The sequence below is a fragment of the Pleurodeles waltl genome, chromosome 12, assembly GCF_031143425.1.
Source record: "Pleurodeles waltl isolate 20211129_DDA chromosome 12, aPleWal1.hap1.20221129, whole genome shotgun sequence".
NCBI classification, from domain to species: Eukaryota; Metazoa; Chordata; class Amphibia; order Caudata; family Salamandridae; genus Pleurodeles; species Pleurodeles waltl.
This window is the reverse complement of record NC_090451.1, coordinates 530,821,914-530,847,621: the sequence shown is the minus strand read 5'-3', so window position 1 is coordinate 530,847,621 and position 25,708 is coordinate 530,821,914. Positions and strand designations below refer to the sequence as shown.

The 25,708-nt window shown below is 45.8% G+C and overlaps 1 protein-coding gene across 2 annotated transcripts in view; it reads left to right on the top strand.

Annotated features, from left to right (window-relative positions):
- Positions 1-25,708, top strand: part of IL34 (interleukin 34) — a 458,594-nt gene that overhangs the window by 407,401 nt on the left and 25,485 nt on the right. For both annotated transcript variants that reach the window (XR_011199931.1, XM_069217498.1), the window contains exon 5: positions 17,534-17,663. Coding sequence is in view for 1 of the 2 variants with exons in the window: in XM_069217498.1 (XP_069073599.1) it covers positions 17,534-17,663 (130 nt within the window). In the remaining variant the exon portion in view is untranslated. The remainder of the gene's footprint in view (positions 1-17,533; positions 17,664-25,708) is intronic.

Below are 25,708 nucleotides of genomic sequence, written 5' to 3'. Positions count from 1 at the left end.
TTCTCCTGCAACATGGGCAGGATCTGGCCCATCCTGTCCTGGGAGTGGTGGTATGCCCCCAGGACCTCTGAGATGGCCCCATGGGCATCTGAGTCCCTCCTTGAACAACCCCCCTGGGCCACTGATACCCTCCCAGTGGCCCTAGGCCCCTGTGCCTGTGTCCCTAGCACAGGTCGCCCAGCCCCACTTGCACTGAGACCTTCATCGTCCTGCCTGGCGATGGGTGGTGACTCTGGTCCCTGTACAGGTGGGCAGACCGTCAGTGGCCTGGAGACACTGGTGTGGGGGCATTGGTCCACAGCTGTTGGTGGTGGCTGAGTGGTGGGGGTGTTAGTGATGCCCTGGTTGGGGCTTCTGGAGGGTGACTGTCCAGGGCTGTGGGATGGGCCAGGGTAGTCATCTGGGTCCAGACATCCAGCTGGACTGTCATCACTGGGGCCTTCTTCTGCTGGTGGAGTGGTACTTCCTAGCACCTCTGGCGGGTGGCATGGGCAGTGGTACCTGTGTGGTAGTAAAAATATTGTTTTGTGACTCCTGCAATATATGGGCAGTGTGGCTAGTGGATGATGGTGTTGTAGTAGTGTTAGAAGTGATATGGCATTGACAGTACTGTCCCTTTGTATCATAGACGTAATATATGAGTTAATGTAATGGTTGTTGCCATTGGCATGTACATCTCCTGTCTTCTGCACCCCATCCTGTCATTTCCATATCCCTTCCAGCACTTGCCACCTGTTTGGTGTGCTTACATCCCCAATTATCTGCATGCAGGGGCCCTTAGGGATGGGTGTCATGCATTGTTAGTTGAGGGATTGGTGGTGCATTGTGGGTAACGTAGTGTAGCCAATATTCCATGCCGGGGATGGACATTGTGCATACAGGGATAGTTTGGGGGTTGTCGGGGAGGTGTGGGCATGCAGGGGGTATGGGTGTTGTGTATAGGATAGGGTGTTTAGTGGTAGTGACCGGGGTAGGGTGAGATATGCATTACAGACGTAGCAAATGGTAGGTGAGTATATGTGAATGACCAGAGTCCAGTCCTCCAGTGAGTCCATTGATGCCCTCTGGGTGCATGATAGCTAAGACCTTCTTCTCCCAGTCGCTGTATTGGGGTGGAGGAGGGGAGGACCACCACCAGTCTTGTGTACTGCAAGTTGGTTTTGTGATGCTATGGAACATACCTTCACCCGGAGGTTGTTCCACCTCTTCTTATGTGGTCCCTTGTGTGTGGATGGTTTCCGACTGCATTGACCTTTTTAACAATCCTCTGACATAGATCTATTTTCCGGGTGATGGGTGTCTGCTGTACCCGTGCTCCAAACAGCTGTGGCTGGACCCTGAGTATTTCGTCCACCATGGTCCACAGCTCCCTGTCAGTGAAGAGGGGGTGCTTGGGGGGTGCCATGGTGTGTGATGTGAGTAGTGTGAAGGGGAGTTAGTTGAGGTTGTGCAGTGTGTGTGTACATGTGGTTTTGGAATGTGGATGTTTGGTTGTTGCTTAGAGCGTGTTGATTTGTGTGTGAGACTTGTGTGATACGTGTGTGGTGTGCACTTGTGTGTGATGGGTTTATGGTCCTTGGGCGTAGTGAGTGTCTGGTAGCTGGCAGGCGTCAAATTGGCGTTGCAAAGGATGGTGGATGTGTGTGTGTGTTTTATGGTGGTGTTTTGTGGTTGTGTCGAGTGTGTGTATGTGTCTCAGGTGTGAGGGTTTCGTAATGTCCTATGTGTGCATTTGTTATTGGTAGGTGCCATTATTGAGCATGGCGGTCCGTACCGCCAATGGTGGACCACTGTTGAATGACAGCGATGCCGATTTGTGGGTCATAATTTGGTAGACAGTCTGTTGTTGGCATGGCGGTGGCAGGTTGCTGACCTCTGGCTTTCCACCATCGTTGGTCCTGGTGGTTTCAAGAAATTGGCTGTTTTTGGCGGGTTGTATTTTTGTACTCATAAGTACAAAGTGGCGGTCTTTTGGTGGGTGCCAGCACGGCGGTCACCGGTAATTACCACCAAACACAATTAGGACCATAATCTTTTCTTGCACAAGTGTACTAACTGCGCTCAGTGGCAGTTCATTCCGTACTGCACATGGGTGGACGCGCTAATTATAGTAACTTTCGCATGGCACGAGCTCACTGTTGTATGAAAATAGGTAGCATTCTTATTGCTTTAGAAATCCTTGTTTAGTTGACGAAGGTAAATAATGAAAGGTTTGTAAAGTGGTTCAGAAGTGATCTGATGGTATTGGAGCCTTGCGTCATCAAGGTGCCAAAACAGGGATTGGTTGTCACACGCCTTAGCTGCGCTGTCATAGGGTCACCTTTGACAGAGACTTGCTGTTATTGGCAGATGGATCATGAGCTTGTTAGTGCAGAGTAAGTGAGAGATTGAAACAGGGAGTGGCTGAGACGTTGCTAAAATGAGGAACTCATTGTCAAAAAAGGAGAAGGACGTAAATAAGAAGAAGTTTCCTCCCAAAAGTCTTCCAGCTAGGGTATTGGCAGCAAAGAAAGGATTGCAAACTTGCCTGTATCTCAGTCAGTGGCACGAACACACATTCAAAGATGAGGAACTTCAATTCCCATTGATTAGCACTTTCCACATCCCTTGAATAAAGAATTTGAGAAGAAGAATGTAGGACTTAGAACCACAGCCTAGGCCCTCACAATTCAAAGCCTTAAGTCTTTGGGAGCAAATGGCAAGTGAAAAGAAAATATGCAGTAGGGCTAATTCATGGAGAAGCACCCTGGATAGAGAAGGACAGAGGAAATGGAGGGAGGAAGTCATTGGAACTGTTGGGGCCTATCCCCTAATAGAAAGCAATGAAAAGGAAAAAGGAGAAACAAAAGAAGGAAACATATGGATAGAGAGGCAAAAGATGCCTTTGTAGATGAACTGCTTAGCACAAGACCACTCCCATATAATGCGGCGACTGCTGCAGCAAGTCCTACAGCCTCACTAATGAACGATACAGAAACGTTTGCAGAATCCTCTACAGAAGTCCACGCACCCCTAAGTTATACATCCTTTGCTCAGACCCGCTTGCCCATAGTAATAAGTATCCTGCCTTTGCCAAGTATTGCAATAATTTCCCAGGCTGAAGCACTTGTTAGTACCATCCAGAGTCAACCTATCCCAAATATACCTCAGGACCCACCACCAGGGCCTGGAAGTACAGCATTAATACTTCTCCAAGGAGGAAACTCAGTCAGGAGTTGGACAGGAGGTCAAACAACCAGTACAGACTTATCATTTAACTCACTGAGTGCAGGACAAACCACAAAATGAATTAACCTCGCCCAGCTGAAAACAGAGCACATGCTTCAGCCTGGGGAGTGCCTGGAAATACCTTGAAACCCTTGAGAGGTTGTCTGTTTTGAGTGTCACCTGGTTTAAGGTGGGGACTCTAGGGATAATAAAAAAACATTCGGGGGGAGGCTGCGCTGCTCCTGCAGCTTCCCCCTCACTTTAGATGACAGTTGGTTTTAACCCCGTCATCCTGGGGCCACCACAAGCCAGAAATGAGTGATTCCCTTTTTAAAATAAGCATGCAAGCACTACAGGGCATTGGGGCGCTTCCATAGTCTATCAGTGACCCTCCCGCTGTGCAGAGGAGAGACATGTCTTCTCCTTTCTTTGTTTTTCTTTTCTTTTTTTTATTGGTCGCCTGGTGCCACTCTCTTTTTCCTCGGGATGCCCTTTCCCAACTCCGGCTGCCCCTGCTGGCTCACCGAGGCAGCGCAACAGTGCTCCCTTGCGCACGTCTTCTCTTCAGGGCCCAAGTATGGGGCCCTAGGCCCCTTCCTGCCATGAGCGGTTGAGTGCAATGGCACTCCCTCGCACTAGACTTCTTCTCAGGACACAGGGATGCGGTTCGGGACCCCTTTTGCTCTCACGGGTAAAGTGCAATGGCACTTCCCCGCTGTTTCTTCCTCCATGGAGGCAACCCCTCTGAGCCACTCCAGGGGACTGAAATCAACCCTGCAAAGGACCCCCACGCACTCCGTATTGGTGCTGGGACGGTCAAAGGTCAAAACCCTCCTTATGTTGATCTCGGGTCCTACTGGGCAATTTTTCTTGCTTTTGGTCTTATTTTGCTCTTGGCGGTGAGCCCTAGCCACCTGGAGCACTTTCTTTAGGCCTCACTGGCTCCCTGCAGCGGCTTTTCTCTTTGCTCTTCCTCTGGGCTTCTCTCCTTCTTGGAGCAGAAGCCTACTCTTTTCCCAATTAGTCCTCAGTAGGTTTAAGGGGACCAGCTTCCCTGGTCCTGGGGAGTGCCCCACTGGCCCTGAGTTCAATTAGAGTCAGAGTCCTTAGTCCAGATGGCAGCCAGGGGGTTCTTCTTTTCAGCTGTCCACGGCGCCTACCTCCAGTTCCAGTGCCCAGCACAAAAACACACCCAAGAGAGAGCTCTCTCCCCTGCACAGGACCTTTTAAGTGGGGGTGGGAGTGTCCAGCAGGGATGTTTCTATGGTCTATCCTGATGTACCACATCACCTCTCCACCCCTGTCCCAACCTTCCTGCATAGCCTGCTGGGATATTTCAAAATGGTGTCACCCGTAGTCACTTGCCACATCTGCTCCAGAGGTCTCAGCTCCACCCCTCACTGACATCACTGCCAGAGCCTTCCCCAGCAAAATGTTGAAGGAGCCCCCCTCATGGTTTGGGTCCAGAGGTCTGGGCTCCCGCCTTTGTTTAGTGGGCTTTGGCAGACCCTCTTCCTTGCACAAGGTAACAGCTGGCTGATAGATGCAGAGCAGTCCTCTCCCCCCTTTCCTTCTCAGGAGCTGACTGAAGCACTGTCAATTGTACCCTTTGTGGGGGAGGCCTTTTTTCCTGCAGCTCGAGAGGAAGGTAATTAAACCAGACTAGCAGGGTGACAGAAGGCTTGGGTTCTGATCCTGAGCTGAGCCGGAGAAATATGACATTCCTGGTTGACCCTTAATCTGTACAGATGTGCAGCATTGCTCTTTTCACACAGGTTACACTGTACATCAGTACAACTCTGGTGTCTGTAGAGCATGGGAAGTGGGGCTGCACTCTGAGGCAGCCTTCCCCTTAAGTGTATAATGGGGTGTCACTGCAGACAAGACAGTAAACCCACACTGACTTTCCCTATATGTGTACACTAACATTATAAGGCCTATCCCAGGTCAACACCCAGTCCTGTAGAGTTCCTTCTGTGCCAGGATACCTGTGCGCAGTTGCTGAGATGTGCACAACAGGAGTCTCCCACGCACAGCCATCACACATCTGTGCATACGTGTTCATGTGTAACCAACAAGTGGCTCTTAACCTTGCTGTTCCAGAGCAACCTTAACTTAAAAGGCGGATGTTGGCGGTAGACATGCGCAGTCCATTTACCATGAGTTTACTGTGGGTGAATCATAGGTTATGAGGCTCCACCAGAGTAAAAGGTCTAAAACCAGGTGATCAAAAAGCAAAACATCCAGGAGGATTAAATGGGCAGAACCCATCTTCATAAATCCTCTAAAGAATGTTACTGTCTTTCCCTTTTGCAACAAGGTGGGGCATTGGAAGCCGCAGTACTGTTACAATCAAGACTAAATCATGAAGGATCCCCAGGGTGTGAGTCCAACATGGCAGGTAGAGCTGCCCCTAATACAGAGATCCCCTATAGCTGCCCAGAAAGTTCCTAAATCTGGCTTATTGACAAATTTCTTCAATCCAATGCAGATACAGCATGGCGCTCCACATCCCCAACCAAACCACAGGCTACTCCAAAACCCATTGATGTCTCAAGGTGGTCCAGTCCCCATGACGTTCGAGACTCCCTTCGATTTCAACCAAGACCTATGATGGTGCCTCAGGGGGTAGAAGGAGTGCATAATTTGTGCAGTCCTGTAAGCGGATCAGAGTGGACCATATGTGAATGGAGCAGTCGAAGGACATACTGTATCTTTCCTAACAGATACCGGACCTATTCAATGGTTAGAGTAGTTAAGGTCCCTACCCTACCCCTCTTGGGAAAATAAACCCAAGTTGTAGACATTACAAATTAACAGCGTACTGACCAAACTACTTCCCTCATCCCAGGAAAAATAGGAGACATCAGAGAGCAACATCTGTTTTTGATTTGTGATTCTAGCCCTGTAAACCTGTTGGGTCATAACCTTCTTTGTAAATTCACCTGCATCATCTATTGCATGCAGGATGGGGTCGGAATTTAACAAGCATCTGATGCCATATTTAAATTGCAGTCCACATCCATTACAAAGGAGGACTTGCCAGTGGATCAGAGAGAGACAGTCAGGAAGGAAGTCTGGGATTTCACAAGAAGAGGGATTGGGTTAATTAAAGGTGCTATAACCCTAAAGATCACCCTCAAACCCAAAGCTGTTTTTCCACAGACTCACCCTTGTAAAATTACCCCATAAGATTACATAGAGATCACCCCTGTGATTCAGAGCATGATAGAATAAGACATCTTAAAGAAAGTAACTGGGAGTCTATGTAACTCCCAATCATGACCTTACAAAAAGCAAATAAAAAGAGGAGGATCGTTCAAGACCTCTGAAAAAATAACCAAATTGTCATTCCTAGCTAACCAGTGGTACCAAACCCTGCTGTTATTCTGTTCCATAATCCCCTAGAGGCTGAGTGGTTCATGGTAATTGACAAGCCTTCTTCTCAGTTCCATGACACAAAGAGAGCCAGTTTCTCTTCGCATTCCAGTTCAGAGAGAAGCCACTCATACGGTGCCCTGCTTCAGAACGGTATAACGAAAGTCCATGCTATGTCAATGAGATACTCAGAAAGAACCTGGAGTCTCTCTAGTTACCATGTAGTTTGACCTTAATACAATACATTTGCAGACAAGACTCAATAACTCTGCTCAACCATTTGGGTGAGAATGGGCATAAGATTTCTCCAGAGAAATACAGTACTGTCAGAGGGAGGTCATGTACCTGGGGTATCAGATAGAGGAGGGAGTGAGGCAAATGTCCCGCGACCGCATAGAGACTGTCTTTAGGATGAAGTTCCCAACTGCCCAGAGAGAACTTTTGAATTTTCTTGGCATGGTCGACACTGCCAACAATGGATCCCAAACTTTTCCTTTGTGGCGACGCCTTTACTGAGGCTGATGCACACTGATGTCAATGACCTGGTGCCATAGGATAATGAAAGCATGGAAGCTTTTCTGAGAGCTCAAGAATCTTCATCCTATTATTTCTTGAAATGCCAGACTATACAAAATAATTTGTACTCTTTTGTCACAAAAGAGATGGGTATGCTGTGTCTGTACAACCACCAGACCACGGGATACTTCTCAGTTTTTCTTGACCTGGCGACAGCGCGTTGCCTGGTTGTCTCAGAGCACTTGTAGCAGTGAGCCTTAGCATTCAGCAAACTGAGGGGATTGTGATGGGTTACCCTTTAATTGTATTGGTACCACACTGTATTGAAATTCTCCTGACCCGTACCAGAACTCAACACCTGACAAATAGCCACTTATTTCTCTTGCTCTGTCTTCTAAAATGTTTTCTGTCAGAAAGATACAATTAAACTGTTTTATTCTGACTTTGATGATCCATTAGAAATGTGTCAGCTGTCAGTGGGGAGAATCTGTATTTCTGGGCTACTAAACATGAGTCTTGCTCATACAAAGGGTTTAAAACAAGATCATTGTGAGTATATGATGAAATTATTTACCCCTGTGACTATTACTAATCAGAGCATGCATGATTTAACCTGCAAAATTAACAAGGATGAGAGGGTATTTGTAGATGAATTGAGTGATTGTGTAAGGTTAGATGAAGAAAAAAGGGAAAGAACGGCAAGTGCAGAACACATCATTGGGAAAGGCGAAGAGATTCTAAAGGAACCACCCTCAAGGTTAAGTATTGATGTCATCAAGAAGGGATCTTAATGGATAGTACTGCTGTCAGACGGAAATGAGACTTTTGAGAAATAGGGATGGAGCAAATGTGACCACAATTATTTAGTTAAGGGAAACACTTTCTCAAATTTAGAGGTAAACATAAATGGTATCTTTTACGTGTGTGGCAAGTCAGTTTATTTTCAGTAACCACAGAACTGGACAGGTAATTGGTATGCAGCTCTAGTTAGATTTTCCTCTTGAGCAATATATGGAAGAGTAAACGTAGCTTTAAACAGATTCTTGGCATTATTTTTGAAGCTCTTATTCTGTCTATGGGAGTGGCATTAAACGATGTAAAGATCAGAAAGCTGTCCTTCTTAGTTGACCGTCTTGCCACTAACACAGCAGGTGCTTTAAACATAATTAGTAAAGAACTTCTTGCAATGAGAGCCATGATTATTCAGAATCGCCTTGTGTTGGATTTATTCCTTGGGAAGGAAGGCAGAGTTTGCATTCATGCTCGGGAATGCTGCACCTGCATACCGCACATATTACCAGCATTACAAACATAGCACATACATTTAACTGAGCTGGAAGAGTCAGGAGCCTGGGAAGGGTTAGGATCTATCTTGCATATATTGGAACCGGATTTGCTAAGGTGGGAGAGTGGCTTGGTAGTTTAGGTGGAGGAGTACTAAAATTGCTTTTAACCGCTCGTGAGGAAGAAAGAGACAGAGATGACGTAAAGGTTGAAGAAATGCAAGGTGAACTCTATGACACCCTGAAGGATGTGAGAGAATCAAAAACAAGAATCCAAATGTAATGAATGTTGTTATGTAATAAAGAGCCAGAGTGATGGTGAAGGCCACTGGAACTATGCAGCAGGAGAGCGATAAATTATGTGACAGAGTTGAGTAAATTATGCAGCAAGAAAAGGCAAATTATGTGGCATAATGTGACACATTTTATAATAGTATTACTTCATTATTTCATTAGTTATAAATGTGGTAATACTGTCTGGGCAGTGGTTGCACCTCATTAGTGCCATTTTAAGCCCCAAATATAGTAATATGCAACAAAAAGGTGACATGTCCAGCTTTGCAAAGGGCCTTACACTGTGTGGTCACTTCATTATCTAGTAACTTTTAAACCGTTTGAGCTAGAAACAATTTATTTTGTTTAAATCTGCAGAGTATGTGGTAGAAGATGGCTTATGTGGCAAATGCGGCATATCTATAATTATATGATAATCGCCATGGCCGCACTATTGAATAATTCCAGTGGCCTTGGTGATGATTTAGAAATCATCAGAGGGGGGTTGCAGGAGTCATTTTTCATCATCTGACGTAAAACCTATACTGGCCTTCATTTTGCACCATTATAATATATCATGTGATGACAATTGCTTATCTTCTTGTTCTAAATAAAGAATTGCGAGACTTACACTAATAAAAAGAGAGTGTTCACAGAGACTTTCCCTCATTATAGTACTTGACCAAGAGCATTTCAATTATCCCAGACTACTTCCATACAATGTGTCAACTGAGATGCTTGAATAAACAATGAGAGTGTCTGAAACCCAAATGTATCACTACCATGAGAGAATCTTCAAATGTATTCTGTAGAAAGTTGTTCCTTCTTGCGCGTCCCCTATTGGTGTCTATCATAAGAACCATGTACCTGTGCAGAATGTATGAATGTCTTTGTCTGAAGTCCTTTAAAGGACAGGAAGAGTTCTGTATGAAGAAGACTCTTTTCCCCACTTTTAGAAGGCAAATCTATGCAGGTTTACTTAGAACTATTATGAGTTCTTTCTACTCGTGATTTTATGCTCTGCTGCTAAAATTACTTATGGCATGCTTAATGTAACATCCTATTATTTTGTATATAAACCTTTGAAATGACAACCTTTGACTGTCATTCTTACAAGAATTTTGCAGCATTTATTATTGATCCTGACATACTGACAATGTTGACTGAACCAATTGGTGAGCACCAAAGTCTGTATAGAGACTACACCGCACCCAGTCCGAGCCATTGACATACCCCATGAGCTGGATTTTACGATAATACACTCTGCGCCACTCCACTCCATGCCACTCCACTATACAAAACTCCACTCTACGCACCTACAGTCTATTCTATTTCACTCTATGCCACTCCACTCGACACCACTCCATTATCACCACTCCAATGTATGTTATTCCACTGTACAATACTCCACTCAGTGCCACTACACTCAACTCTATTCTGCTCTATACCACTCCATCCACTACTTCACTGTATGCTACTCCACTCCACTGTTACATTGTACGCCAGTGGTTCCCAGTCTGTGGTCCTGGGACCCCTGGGGGTCCGCGAAGCATCCTAAGGGGGTCCGCGACTACTTAGAAAATTAAATAATATTAACTGATTAGGTCCACAGCTTTCAGTAATGACTCAGTAGGGGGTCCTTGGATTCTAATAAGGACTCAATGGGGGTCCCCGGGTTCCAGTAAAGATAAAGTGGGGGTCCACAGAAGTGAAAAGGTTGGGAACCACTGTTGTACGCTACTACACCCTACCCTACCCCACTCTTCCCTACTCCACACTACAGCACTCCACTCCATGGTATTCCACTCTTTGCAGCTGCACTCTATGTCACTCCACCTTAAGCCACTCCAGTGCACACCAGTACACTGTATGGTTTTCCAATCTATGCCACTCCACTGTATGCCACTGCACTCAGTGCCACTCCACCCTATGCTATTCCACTGTACACCACTACACTATACCTCACTCCACTTTATGCGACTTTACTCAGCACCACTCCACTCTACACCTGTACTGTACACTATTCCACTCTAAGCCACTCCAACCTACGCCACTCCACTCTACCTCCCTACACTGTACGCTATTTCACTGTACTGTACATCACCCCAATCTAGACCACTCAGTCTGTGCTATTCTACTGGATGCCCCTCTACTGTACCACACTCCACTTTACTCCAATCTACTTCACTCTATCACACTGCACTCTACCATTACAATCTACCACACTACATTGTACATTGTACGACACTCTCCTTCACTCTACTGTACTGCACTCCACTCAACGACACTGGACTTTGTTATAGTTAGGAAAAGTAGTGTATTATTTTATACAACCCAAACTTTATAGCTGCACCTTAAATTTATAATTATCTTTAAATTACTATAACTTGATTTATTTTTTAGGTACAAAGCAACCTTAAAACTACATAAAAATGAGAAATGTTAAAGTTATTTACCATTTTTTTACCATTTATTTAATTGTTATTAGCCTATCCGGCCTTAACAATAATCACACAATAGATATCAATCCATCAAACTCAATAAAAATCACATTGAATAAAACATCTCAGTAAAAAGGAAACTATACTTGAATTTTTGATTTAACATGTACCAAAATGTGTCCAATTTACCATGCATTATCGTAAAACCTGATATGACCATAATTTACATAAAAACTTAACTTATTCTAGAAAAACATTATAAATCTAATATTTAAAATGTCTTATTCTGGGACGAATCATTTGGGACCTTGCAGTGCCTTCCAACCATTTAATAAAAGCCCGAGGCCTGACCCAGTTTTACACTACCCTGCACCGATTTCCCAAGCTAGATAGCTACGGGATAACATAGGCTGTTGTGCCTATGCCAACTGTGGGTGCATTGATAGACGTAATTTCCATGCTTCCAAGATATAAGTTGAGACCTTTGTCACAATGTATTTCTCATCTGAACGCATACATAGCGCTTCCGCCTCCTTGCACTTCCTAACTCGGTAAGATCTGAAAAGTGGACGAAGGTACAGTTTACGGAGTTTGAGCGTAAAGTGGCATAATAAGAGGAAGTGGGAAAGTGTTTCCGGACCACCATGAAGGCATGGACAGCATTCTAATCTACCCGGAGGAGCGGATTGCCATCTGTTGACCACCGCTGTCACTGGTAGTGTGCCCATACGGAATTTAAAGTAGAGAGCCCTTTTTTCCTCCGGATAAATACTGTCTATGAATATTGCTGGTTTAAGCTCTTGGTTAAACAAAATGTACCGCTTGAATAAAGGGCTAAATGACTCGCACATAATCTCAGTCTTTCGCTCCCAATATGCCTTTTTTATAACAGCTAGACTAGGCCTTCCGATTTTTTCTGGATGGAGCCAAAAGTCATCCTGGCCGATAGCAGCCAGGATAGTTGAGATATGTTTGAACCAGGGCAGTTTCCGATGGTTTTGCAGCTTCATGATGTCCTTAAGTACGTCTCTAAATGGTTTGAGAGCCTCTTTTGTCCAAATACGGATCCAGTATCTTACTGGAGCCAGAGCAATGTAGTCCTCAACCTTTCTCATCTGTAGATCAATTCTTATTGCATTCATTGGTGTGGCATTACCTAGACAAAGTAATCGGCGTAAAAATTTGTTCTCGGTTACTTGTATTGATGGAATCTTTCTGAATCCCCAGATCTCTGCGCTGTAAAGTGCTGCGGCTCTTGCTTTTGTTTTGTATGCAAGCAGTGCAGAGCTCATGGAGTGATTGCCTGTAGCTTTTGCAAATCTGAGTACTGCTCCAGCTTGTTGGGCCAAGGAAATTCTACTTTTGTAGATTTGTGGTTTCCATGTCTGTTTTTCATCTAGTCTGCAGCCCAGGTAATCATAGGTGGCCACTCGGGCCAAAGGCTTATTATTTGCCCTAAAAGTCGATTGCAACGTCTGTTTTTGGTTGAGAATCATAAACTTTGTTTTCCCCTCATTGATTACCATGCTCCTTGAGGTACAAAAAGATTTGAAGCCCCTAAGTAGTCCATGCATTGCTATCTCTGTTCTTGCCAGTAATACAGCGTCATCAGCAAAGAGCAAGATAGGTATACTTTCATTGGCTAGTTTTGGCACATCCAGATTTAATTCCTTCAAAACTTGACTTACTTTATTTATATAACAATTAAATAAGGTTGGGGCCAAAACGCAGCCTTGTTTTACACCTCGCTCAATTGGAATTTCAGCCGTATAATCATTTCTCGTAGTATATCTGACCCTGGCAGTGTTTCCTGTATGCAATAGAATTAGCAGCCTTAAGATTTTTCCCTGTATGCCCATGTCCGACAATAACTGCCATAATGTTTGGCGATTTACGCTGTCGAAGGCTGTTTGGAGATCCACAAAGACCAGGTATAATGGACAGTTTTTAAGGGTGGCGTATTTAGCGCAGATCATGTTTAGCCTAAAAAGTTGATCTGTTGTACTTTGGCCTCTCCTAAAACCAGCTTGGTGTGTTGATATTAAATCTCTGTCCTCTAGCCATTGGTCTAGACGCGACTGAATCAATTTGGCAAAAATCTTTCCAACACTATCAAGCAGTGAGATAGGTCTATAATTGCTCACCATGTCCCGAGGCCCTTTTTTGTGAATTGGAACGATTATTGATTCCTTCCAAGAAGGAGGGATTACCTCGTAATGCCAAACACTGTTGAATAGACGGGCTAGAGCAGGTAACCATAACGTTAGCTGGTTACGGTAAGCATCTGAAGGGATACCATCTGGGCCTGCAGCCTTATGCGGCTTTTGGAGGAGGATGACTTGTTTAATCTCTTTTTCACTGAATTCCGATATTAACTTCATTGCACGTGGAATGACATGGGCTACTTGCGTGGAATTTGTGCTGGAAAATTCGTTGGAGACTAGTACATTCTGGGTTTCGTTTACCAATCTAACAAGCCGATTTGAAGATGCTGCGTGAGTCTTTTGAAGAGGAAATACTTTACTTAATCTTTGATTTCTGCCTGCCAGCCCTTGAGTGAGGATGTTTGGGTTATTGGTCATCCCTGGTGCTGTCTTGGCCACTTCCTGATACAAGGCAGTAAAATGCTTTACCCAAAGTTGAGGGTTGATATTCAGTTCTAGGTTTTTCGGGGGACCTTCGCATCCCCACCTGACTATCTCCCAAAACTTTTTGGAGTTCCCTGCCGTTATTGCTTGCAGTAAAGTTTTCCAAAGTTTATGTGGAAATATCTTCCTTTTGTATCTTAATAATTTTTTGTACTGTTGCCTACATCCATAAAAATGTTGCTCATTGGAATCATTCAAGTGCCGGTTCTTCAATGCTTGTGATAAGGTCTTTTTTAGCTTCAAACACTCTTCATCGAACCAGCCCTCCATCATTTTAGGGTTGATTTGAGGATGCTTGATCTTTTCCTTTTTTGTTTGCAATAGCAAATTATTAAAGTTATGCAGGAGGGGTATAGCGTCATTAACTGATGGGTTTAAGAACGTGCTAAGTGATGACAACCAGGTTTGACTGGGTACACTCATATAAGGTTCATCCTCATTTGACCTTAATATGTTTTTCCTGTTTGGTCTCATAGTTATTGTTAGGCTTTTTCCGTTGAATGGAGACACCGCCTTCCCTGGGCTCGTGTTAAACTAGAAATGTTAAAGTTATACTTATACCAATAATTTAATTTATGCAACACCTTCAAATTATTATACCTTACTCACCTCCATACACACTGAACTCAGTATCCGCACTATATTACCTATAACTCACCAATCTACTGTGCACTGTGTTCTCACACAAGACCTGATTTGCAATGTCATTTCTGCTGTTGTAAATTCTAATATTTTAGATGGTATAAGTGATATAATATGAAGTTATAAGCAGTGCATGGAGAAGGCACGACTTATAGTTATTGTAGTTTGGCTACCTTGTTAAATATACTGTGTACGAAGGTCCCCATAAATCCACACCCTTGAAGGTACTGGTATTGGGATGACCTAATTAAGTTTCCCTGTGTAACATACTTACATTCTCATCAGTCTGCTTCCCTTTGGTGTTTCCTTTTCTAGTAAATTTGATGTTTTCCTTTGCCACTATTCATGGCACTTGGTTGCTCTCATCTGGACCTTTCCTGGTTACTCCACTGCCCTCATGCTGTACATTCCATGGGCAGTGCACTGCCATCAGATGACACTTTTTCTGAAACTCTGCTGTCCTCCAGTACCACCATTTCCTGACACTCTACTAACTTTATGTACCAAACCCCTGGGCACTTTGCTGCTTTTTGAAGTCATTTTCATGGCATGCAATGCTGCCCATTTATGACATCTCTCTCCCTATGCCTGTGTCCTTTGCTGCCTTTATGTGCCACCTTCTCTGGAATGTGCTGCAAACCCTTGCTCCCTTTTCAGGACATCCATCTACCAATCTCCCACGTCTATCCCACTCTCCTATGCCACATTCCTTAGGCACTCTGCTACCATTCACTGATTCATTGCTACAGTTCTTGTCACTGTCCTGGCCTCCTGTGTCACCTTTTATGGTTGCTCGCTATGACTGATCTGTTGTACCTTATCTTGACATTGCTGTCAGCCGGTGCAAACCCTCGAGCACTGTGCAGTCTCCTGTGCCGCCTCTCCTGGGAATTCTACCGCCTTTGTGTGTCAAAGCCCTTGGGCACTACTCTCTTTCCCTCAAACATTTCCTGGCCCGCTGCCATCATGTATCTCTTCCTCTGCACTTCGCCGCTCATCTTTTACACTTTTCCTGGTAGCTTCCTGCCTTATAACCCCTTTTTAAGAAATATACTGCCATGTGCTACAATTCATTTTTTCTGGGCACCTTCCTGCCTCTTTGTGCCCCTATTTGTATTCACAGTGCAGCCTCATAGCGCTCACTTTTCAGTTCACTCTACTACCCCCTCACTCCGTGCCACATTTCTTGGTCTCTCCGCTTCCTTCCTTTCTTGGCACTCTGCTGGCCCACTTCACTTTTGCTCTTCTTACCCCCCTGTGCGACCTACAGAGACTCTGCTCTCATGTGAGACCTTTCGTAGCACTTTACTGCCCCATATCTCCTTACTGATTAATCCACTGCCACCCTTGCAAGTTTCCCATGGGACTGTGGGCATGTGACCTTATATTATTTTATATTATTATGATAAAGTGACACGTAAGTGGGGAGTGACATCTACTACCCTCAGAGGTCTACTCAAATCTTTTGACTCAGACAGGAGTATTGAGATCATCCAAATAAACAATGAGAATCAATAGCCATCAAACAATAACAATATGTAATGAGGAGTCAGTAATTTAAACACACCATGACCTATGTGGCCATGAATCACCACACCAGTTTAGTAAAGTTTACACATTTATTGCCCTTAAATCGACAATGCTAAGGTCACGTAAATGATGTGCAGGACCAAATGATAGCAGTACAAAAACAACACAGGTTGTCCAAAACATTTAAAGAATCTCAATCTTGCCAATGCATTTAACATTAAACACTCCAAAAGGACAACACAGAATAACAACAGAATTAAGTGAATGATAGAAACAGCATACATTTACTACATTTAGTTAGTTTGTGCAGTTGAATTAATCACAATCAATTAATATACATTTAAATAAAAATTTGGGCCAGACATCCTAGCAACTAAAATCTAATGCAGAAAGCATGTGTGGGCTGCATGCAAAAATAAAAATAAGACAAAAATTAATTTGGAAAACATCTAACTAAACCAGCTAACCATAAACATGCAATTGGATTTTCTAAAGGAAAGACCTGCAAAAGAAAAATAAATGCACATTGGTTATTCCTCTCCTAAATGAATCAGCAGTCAGCAGAGCCTTCAACAGCGGAGCACAGGAACTGCAGGTCTTCAGAGATCATCATCAGGAATATTGGAGGGCAACAGTTCAGTAATGTTGGGCCTAAAGTAACTGAACTGTTAAACAAGAGCAGACTTCAAAGAGCTGAATGGAAAACTGATCTGCATGGGGCTGAAAGACAAACTAAACTAAACTTGCATCACCTAAAACTTGCTATATTAAAGTCTCAAAAAGTTGCTAGCTAAGCCTCTATTGGACAAGACTCTGAGGTGGCTTAGTGCACAGCCAATAAACCTTTAACTGGGCTTCAGTTGTATCTCTTTTCGTTACTTTTCCAAGATAGGCTCACGTTCACGCTTCTCTCCGGGCAGCAGCTTCCACAATGAGATTTAGCTAACGTTCATTGTTAAAAATTGCAACATTTATCACAAGGAAATACAGTATGAGTATGACAGTAGCTTTCCACTGTACAGGATATCTAATAAACAATGTTTGCCAACTGTTTCAGTAAACCAACATAATATTTCAGCACTGTGCTTCTGGAAAAATACTAAAATGTATTCCTGTTCATTAATGCTAATAAATGAAGAATAAAACAGTTCAAATAATTTCAAACCATTAGTTTTGTAGTAGAATAATATTATTTATGTTTTGTCAGTAAATGTAGTTATAATTAATCAAAATACATTTTCACAAACATTTAATAAATTTCTCATTTAACTCGATGTGGCTGACACCATGGCAATCACTTTTAAAGTTGCATGTTTATTTATCTGACACACGTTTTCAGTTAGGCCTTTTAATACACATTAAACATTTCATTTTAGTTACAAATTTTTATTAATAATAATGTTTGCTCCAGTGCTGCCTCCCTTTGCCATATTTCATATTCACTATACCACTCCCTAGTACCTCCATTCCTATTGCCTCAGCAGCATTCTTATGCCCCCATTCCTATCCCGACTGCCTCCGTCTTGTGCCACCTTTCCCATTCTGCGTTTGCCCTCATCACGCCGCCTTTCCCGAACTGTTTGATGTAACAAAGTGTGATCTTTTGTATTTACAGTCTGAGTTTGTCATCCAGAGAATAAAGCGAGTTTTGAACCCGAAGCCAGCGGATGCTATAAAGTCTGTGCACCCCAAAGCACTGGTGGACAACTGCTACAGGGTCCTGTTGGTGCTCTACAAAGACGCCTGTGAGTACTACTGCAAAGGGAGGCGTACGTAGGCTGGGCCTGAACCCTTCAGTGGTGAGAATGAGGTACAGGCGGGGGAGAGAGAGTGCACATGGTGAGGGGTGCTTATGAGGCACACGTGGTGTCAACGTATAGTTCTCTCCCAGTTACACAGAGACCTCCTTGTTCTTCAAATCCTTATGTTACGTTACCTTACTTTACTTCAAGTCATGTCTTGTGGAATCCTAAAATGGAGACTGAGAGGAAGTGTGATGCTTCAGTTAGTGGTCTATATTTTGTATAATAAGTTATTGGTGTGCTGAGCGCATAGACTTAGGTTTGTCCAGGGAAGCAACCAGTGTGGCTGAGAGGGTGGCTGGTTTCGACCTAGTGCCTGAGGTGTTAACAACAGCTACACATTCCCAAGCGGGACACAGGTATGGCTGGGTGTACTGTTATCGGGGAAGGTCTCATGTGGCTATTGGGTCTGAATGGCTTTTTGGGGTGGGATGAGATCTCAGCCCCTGCAAAGCGTGTATAATTTTGAATGTTTTTGGTTTGAGAACCAACTAGCATATATGATGAGAACACAAGTGATATCGCACAATCTTGGACATGATGATGATGAGAGAAATTTATAGAGTGCCCGAATGCTCAAGGGTGACTATGTAAGCCTGCCGAAGTACGAGCTAAGCAATGACATTAATGACAACATGAGTATTGAAATCATTAAAATTAAAAATCGAAATACATTTCAAATAAAATAATTCCATTTATTGTAGTCTCATGACTACCAAAATCGTATTGCAGTCCTATAGCATACGAAAGGAGCTGAGCTCCCCTCTGAGGAGTCCAAAACAGCTTCTTCCATTCGATGACTGGCTCAGTACATCACCCCCTCCTATGGTAGGTTGGCATTCTGAAGCGTCTAAATTCCTAAAACCTGCTCTGCACACAGCACAGCTCTAAAGTGAATCACGTATGGAGTGCAGGTTCTAACCTGTTGAACCAGAAATCACATTTTGTCTAATAAGAATGAGAGCGGAACCGATTTATAAATGTGTGAGTATCAGTTGCTGTAATTAAGTCTTGAACTGTCGGTTCTATTGAGATCAGTGCAACAGTAAGAGTGACCAGTATGCCAGATCACTGACAAAAAGATTGTGTCAAAAATATCGCTTAATTAATAAAAATATTTATATTACATTATAATAGCTTAAATGGATGACTATGGAAACCTATTACCTAGTGGCGGTCCCCACTAGGTAGTTATAGTTAGGACCTAGTTTCCATAGAAAAAGCATTTTTTTTACTTGCCTATATCTTTGGTGCCGGTTGACAAATCTTTATGAGATTTTCCCCCAAAAAAATCCTTGGGTGCCCACCCACGGGACATAGCTGATTGCTGTGGCTTGGTGGCAGCTTTGACAGCTGCCACCAAGCCACAGCAAACACTCTGCTCCAATGAAGGGAGAGCTTTTATACAGCTCTCCCTTCATCAGAACGGAGGTTTCTTCTGTCAACCTGTCCACGGAGATGCAGGCAGGGATACAGAGGAAACATTGCTCTCACAGACAGGGAGCTGCTCCGTGACAGCAATGCTGGCTCCCACAGGAGATGGGGAGCCAGCCTGGACCAGGGAGGCCTTCAGGACCCCCCACGGTCCCCAGGATTGAGATTGGGTGCCCTGGGGTCACCCAGGTCACATGGCCAGGCCCCAGGGGATTGGGTCCCCGTGTCTGAGATTGGCCCAAGGAGGGGGCCAGGCAACGCCCCTCCCAAAAAAAAATTAATTATCCCAGGACCCGGGGGATGGGGTCCCCAGGGCAAAGATCAGCTTAGGGTAGGGGGGGCCTTGCGGCCCACTTTCCAAAAAAAAAATAAATGAGGCCCTTACATCAGGGGATGGGTTCCCTGTGGCCAAGGTTGGCCCAGAGAGGTGGGGGGCACTGCCCTACACCCCCCAAAAAAATAAATGTTTATGCCCGGCTCTGGGGGGGTGGGGTCACAGCCCCACCCCCCAAAAATAATTTAAAGATATACGCAGGGCCCCGGAGGATGGGGTCCCTGGGCCCATAGCCTGAGGAGTGGGGGGGCATGCAAGGTTGCGTAGTTATAGTGGTTGGCTGCAGGGGTTGGACAGGACCTGCAGCCAACCGCAGCCACGCATGGCCTTCGGCTGTGCACTGAGGTTGTTGGATTAATGGATAGTAATGATTCTATTACTTACTGATAATGGCATTACTCGTAGCCCTACTCCCCCGCATTCCTTAACACAAATGAGGCCCCTTGCCTCTCCTGGACCCCTCCTTTCCCATATATAAAATGCCCCCCTCCTTCTGCCTCCTGTATGTAAACAAGCTAACCAGAAATTCAGCTGTCCCGTACCAGGAGGGGGGAAGGGAACTGTAAGGAAGGTGAGGGAGTAGGACTAGGAGTAATGCCGTTATCGGTAAGTAACGGAAGCGTTAACTCCTGTCCCTCCCGCGCCATCCTTAACAGCAATGAGACATAGCAAGTAAAACAGAACAGACAACTGAGTTGCAATCATCAAATTTTAATAAAGCTTACCGAACAGACACAAAAAACACCTCTATTCCCTCATAGAGGATAAAAGCCTGTGACTTAACACAGTATGTAAACGTTCCACCTCAGCAATCCGATAGTGGTGGACAAAGGTAGAGGAAACAGACCAAGTCGCAGACCTACAAATCTCAGCCACTGAAGCCCCTGCCATTCAGCCACTGTGGCCTTAATACTATGAGTAAACAGACCTTGAATCCCCTGAGGAGGAAACACACCCTTCACCCCATATGCCAACAGGACCACAGACCAGATCCACCTACTCAGAGTAGCAGTTGAAGGCTTCTCCCCTTTTTTCGCAGGACCAAAATTCACAGAGTCCCCCTTTCGCAAGGACTTAACCAACTCCAGGTACCAAAACAAAGACTGCCGCACATTCAAACAATGCAATCTGCTTTCTTCCGCAGAGGAAGGCTCAGGACAAAAGGCAAGGAGGATCATCTCCTGACTCATATGGAAAGCATAATTGACCTTAGGGATGAAGGAAGGAACCGCAACCAGCGCAGTCCTATCCGGAAAGACCTTGCAGAAAGGGGACTTACAAGACAAAGCCTTAAAGTCTCCCCTAACCATCTGGCAGATATAATAGCCACCAGAAAACAGTTTTTAAAAGTCAAAAGCTTCAAATCAATACCCTCCAGGGGCTCAAAGGGAGGACCAGTCAAAACATCCAATACAAACTGGAGATTCCAACTAGGAAAATACTCAACTGGCAGAGGGAACAAGTTCCCCAGACCCTGAAAATACCTCTTCATCAATCCACCCTTCAAATTCTGTCAAGGACCATGAAACGTCTGAATCGGTGCACATTGCACCCGCAATGTGGCCGCCGACAAACCCATGCTGGGCCCATCCTGCAGAAACTGAATCACCAAAAACAAAGAGGCTGCTGTAGGACCAACCTGTTTCCCCAAACACCAAGAAGAAAATACCTTCCAATGCCTAGCATAAGAATGTACAGTGGACAACTTCGAAGAGGCTTTCAAAGTCACATCTAGCTGCTCCAGAACCCCCATATCCATCTTTCCGTTCAACCTCCATGCCGTCAAATGCAGCCGCCTCAATGAGGCCAGTGTTAGGCTAAAAAAAACAGAGGAGAGGGCTGTAGTGGAAGCACCCACTCCAGCTCGCTCTTTAACAACAGCACACAAGGGAACCAATTTGCTCTAGGCCAATGAGGAGAAACCAAAATCACTTGAGCCCCCTTGCACCGGGAAAGATCTGATCAACCAGGAAAGACCTGATCAACTGAAAGGAAGGGAACCCATAAGGAAGATCCTAAGGCCAGCGATAAGTCAATCCATCCATGGCCCAGGCCAGAGGACACCGACCTCTGGAACAGAACCTTTGCATCCCCCGGGAGAAGCAAATAGATCCACCACTGGAAGTCCCCACCTCAGTGCCAGCAGATTGAACAGAGACAGGTGCAGGGAGAAATCCCTGAAGGATGGAATCTCCCTGCTCAAAGATCTGCCCGGACATTGTCCACCCCCCAAATGTACAACGCCTGAAGGGACAGAACTCAAACTTGAGCCCACAAGAAAATGGCCTGAGCGATCAGATTCAGAGACGGAGATCTTGTACCCCTGCCACCTGCCAGTTGATGTATGCCTTGGCAACAAGGTTGTCCGTTTGCACCAGCACTGCCTTCCCCTGCAAGAGCCCCTGAAAGCAGGACCGTCTGCAACTCCCTTCAGTTTGAGGACCTCCAAGACTCCTGTAGAGACCAGAACCCCTGAACCTGTTCTGACCCCAGCCACATCCCCCACCCAGAGAGACTGGCATCTGTCGTTACAATCACCGGAGCTGGAGGGACAGGGGAATCCTCTTGAGCAGATGAGCTCTCTCCAACTACCACAACAGTTCCCTGCGCATTGGATCCGCCAAAGGAAGATGCTCCTGAAGACTAAGAATGCCAGGAGACCAAAGGGAGAGCATCAAGTTGGCTAGAGAGAGCAGGTGAAATCTGGCCAATGGCACCAGAAACACAACAGATGCCAAATATCCCTGCACCCTCAACCATTCCCATGCCCGGGGAGACGACTTAGCCAGCAAGGACAGAATCTGCCCCTGCAGGCTGAGCAAACGTCTATCTGACAAGGTCACCAACCCTTTCTGAGTCAGAAAGCGAACCCCGATGAACACCAAGTACTGAGAGGGTCCTAAATCTGATTTCCACCAGTTTTTCAAAAATCCGTGCTCCTGTATGGCCTGCAGAACTCTGGTTACATGAACCTGCAACAGGGTCTCATCTGGGGCCTGAACTAAGAGATTGTCCAAATAAGGATGCACAAATACCCCTTCCGCATGAGGGATCGCCATCAGAGGTGCCAGAATCGTTGTGAACATCTGGGGACAGGACAGGAGCCCAAAGGGAAGATCACAGAACTGGAAATGTTTGGCTCTACCGCAAGCCTGGGGAATCTTTGACAGGATAATGCCACAGGGACATGAAGAGAGGCAACCTGAAGATCCATGGACACCAATCAGTGGAATAACTGCTTGAACAGTCAACATTCAGAAATGAACAGTCTTGATCCAAGAATTGACCCACTTGAGAACTTGAATAAATCCCTACTCCCCCTTCTGCCACTGGAACTCTGGAGATGGCCCCTTTCACCAATAAGTCCTGGACACCTTTGAGAATGGCTGACCGTTTTACCCTGGAAACCTGGAACAGTGTCAGCTGAACACCAGTATCTGGAGGAATCTGGTTGAACTCTATAGCGTAGCCATTTGTCACAATGTTCAGAACCCAGTGATCCAACACATCCTGCAGTCATATGTGCAGGAAATGACGCAACCTCCCTCCAACTGGCAAAGCTCCCCGGCACAGAGATAGCCAGGAGCCCTTCTTAGAGGCCCCCTTCAGTGCGGGGACAGCAACTTTGGGAGGAAAACAGACCTAGAGGAGGAAGATCTGGATTCATATTTAGGGGAGGACTTACAAGCTCTCTTCCAACCCATGCCAGCCGAGGAATCCCCTTTATAAGGCAAAGCATGCTTCCTCTTCTTAAAAGCCTTAGAGAGCATGGCTGGCAACTGGTCCCCAAAAGAGCGCCTGACCCTCATGCGAGCGGCCTTCTCTCCAGGGTCTGCCTTCCACTGCCTCAACCACAGGGATCGTCTTGCAGCAATCAAAGCCGCTGAAGCCATAGCAGAGGTGTTGAGAATATTAGAAGAAATGTCAGCTAGTAACCTCGCCTGCTGCTCCATCACTGCCAATAAGTCTGAATACTGTGACCCATTCTGGACTGTCACAGCCATTTTATCACAGTCTTGCACCAGGGATTGGGCAGAATAGGCAGAGAACATACTGCCACTCAATGCCTAATTCTCAGCCGCAAAGTCCTTCTTAAGACCAGAGTCCACCTTCTGTCAGAAGCATCAGCCGGGTTACAGTCCTCTGGATTGATTGCCATCACCCAATCAAAGTAGCCGGGATCGAATCTAGCCAAAAAGTATGGGGAAAGACATCCTCCTCTTCCAACAGATGCAGTTTCTGAAGGAACCTAGAGACCTGAACCTTATCCACTTCCTTCCACTCTCGAAGGACCATATCTTTAATGGGACCCTGGAAAGGCATGGCAAAGCAAAAAGGAGTAACATACTGTGGAAAGTAGACTCCATCACCAAAGACTGAAAGAAGGAAACCCCAGGTTCTCCTGAACATGAGCCAGAATGTCCCACATTTCCTCCCATAAAACACATACTTACCTCCAGAGGAAGAAGACGGAGCCTCACAATCCAAAGCAGAGGACCCAGCTTCGGCCCTCAATGATTGAGAATCATAGGACTTCCCAGGCTGAGCAGAACGAATCTGAAGCGCCCTTGACACCACCACCTCAAACATCTCCTGTACTTTCTCCCAGGACATGAGAGGCGCGCTTCCCTGTCCTGCACTCTGTGAGTCCCGAGACCTCTTCTGAGGGACAGAAACCTCCTACTCCACCAAGGACGAAGTAGTTGACAAGACATGCCTCCTCTTAGCAGTTCTTTTCCCCTCCATGATGTAAATGAAATGCCCTAAAGCATCAGTGCTCACTTTAAATAAAGAACACAACACCAGAAAACACCAATGGGGAAACACCAACCAAGCGTTGTGAGCCACCAATTATAGCCACCCTGAATTCCCCCCAAAAATGCAAAGAAAAATGGCAAGTGCATGGCCCCCCCTGTGGCCCCCTGCACCTGTTCTCCGACAGCCTTTTTATGGTGGTAAAACCACCATGAAAAGGCTGGCAGAGAACAAGGTCGTAATCAGCTGGGCGGCACTCCATGTAGTGTTGCCCTGGCTGATTGCGATCTCTGCCATCGCCAGCCAGTCCGGATCATGGATCCCGGCAGTGCTGGTGGTCTAACTGCCAGGGTCTTAATGTGGTGGTCAGACCACCACAGCAGTGGCAGTCCTGACCGCCACCGCGAGGCTGACGCTCTCAAAACCACCAGCCTCATAATGAGGCCCATAGGGGGTCATTCTGACCCGGGCGGGCGGCGGAAGCCACCCGCCTGGCGGGAACCGCCAAATGGCCGCTCCGCGGAGGCCATTCTGACTTTCCTGCTGGGCTGGCGGGCGCCCGCCAAGGGAGCGCCCGCCGGCCCAGCGGGAAAGGCCCTGCAACATTGAAGCCGGCTCCGAATGGAGCCGGCGGTGTTGCAGGGGTGCGACGGGTGCAGTTGCACCCGTCGCGATTTTCACTGTCTGCAATGCAGACAGTGAAAATCCTGCTGGGGCCCTGTTAGGTGGCCCCTGCACTGCCCATGCCAGTGGCATGGGCAGTGCAGGGGCCCCCAGGGGCCCCACAACACCCGTTCCCGCCATCCTGTTTCTGGTGGTGAAAACCGCCAGAAACAGGCTGGCGGGAAGGGGGTCGGAATCCCCATGCAGCGCCGCCATGGAGGATTCTCCCAGCCGGGGGTAATCCGGCGGGAAACTGCCGGACCCGGCTGGGCGACCGCGGCTTTACAGCCGCGATCGGAATGCCACATGAGGCACCGCCAGCCTGTTGGCGGTGCTTCCGTGGCCATCCACCCTGGCGGTCATAGACTGCCAGGGTTGGAATGAGGCCCATAGTCTTTATTTCTCTAAAGATATTGTTATATCCATCAACCCTTAAAAAGAGATTCTCCTCATCGACAAGCAAGTCTCTAGGCCCAAGCCATGCCCCACAGAGGCTTTCTTACCAGTTTGCATAATCACCCTCATTTGCGTTTTCCATTTTGATGTTTCTGACCCATCTTCTTCCTCCTGTAATTTTCATTTTCTAGAATTATATAGTGGGCACTCGTCCTTCTCTGAGTAGAGGCCAGACTCCTCTCAACATTGTACTCTTTTGCATCCAGAAACATTTAGCTGGTGGCGCCAATACTGACTCCAGTACGTGATATCTCCATTTCTGTAGGGATGTTTCTAGCTGCCTTAAAACATGCTGTATTCTTTGCCCGTGTTTGAAAAATCATAATTAGGCCAGAAGATACCACAC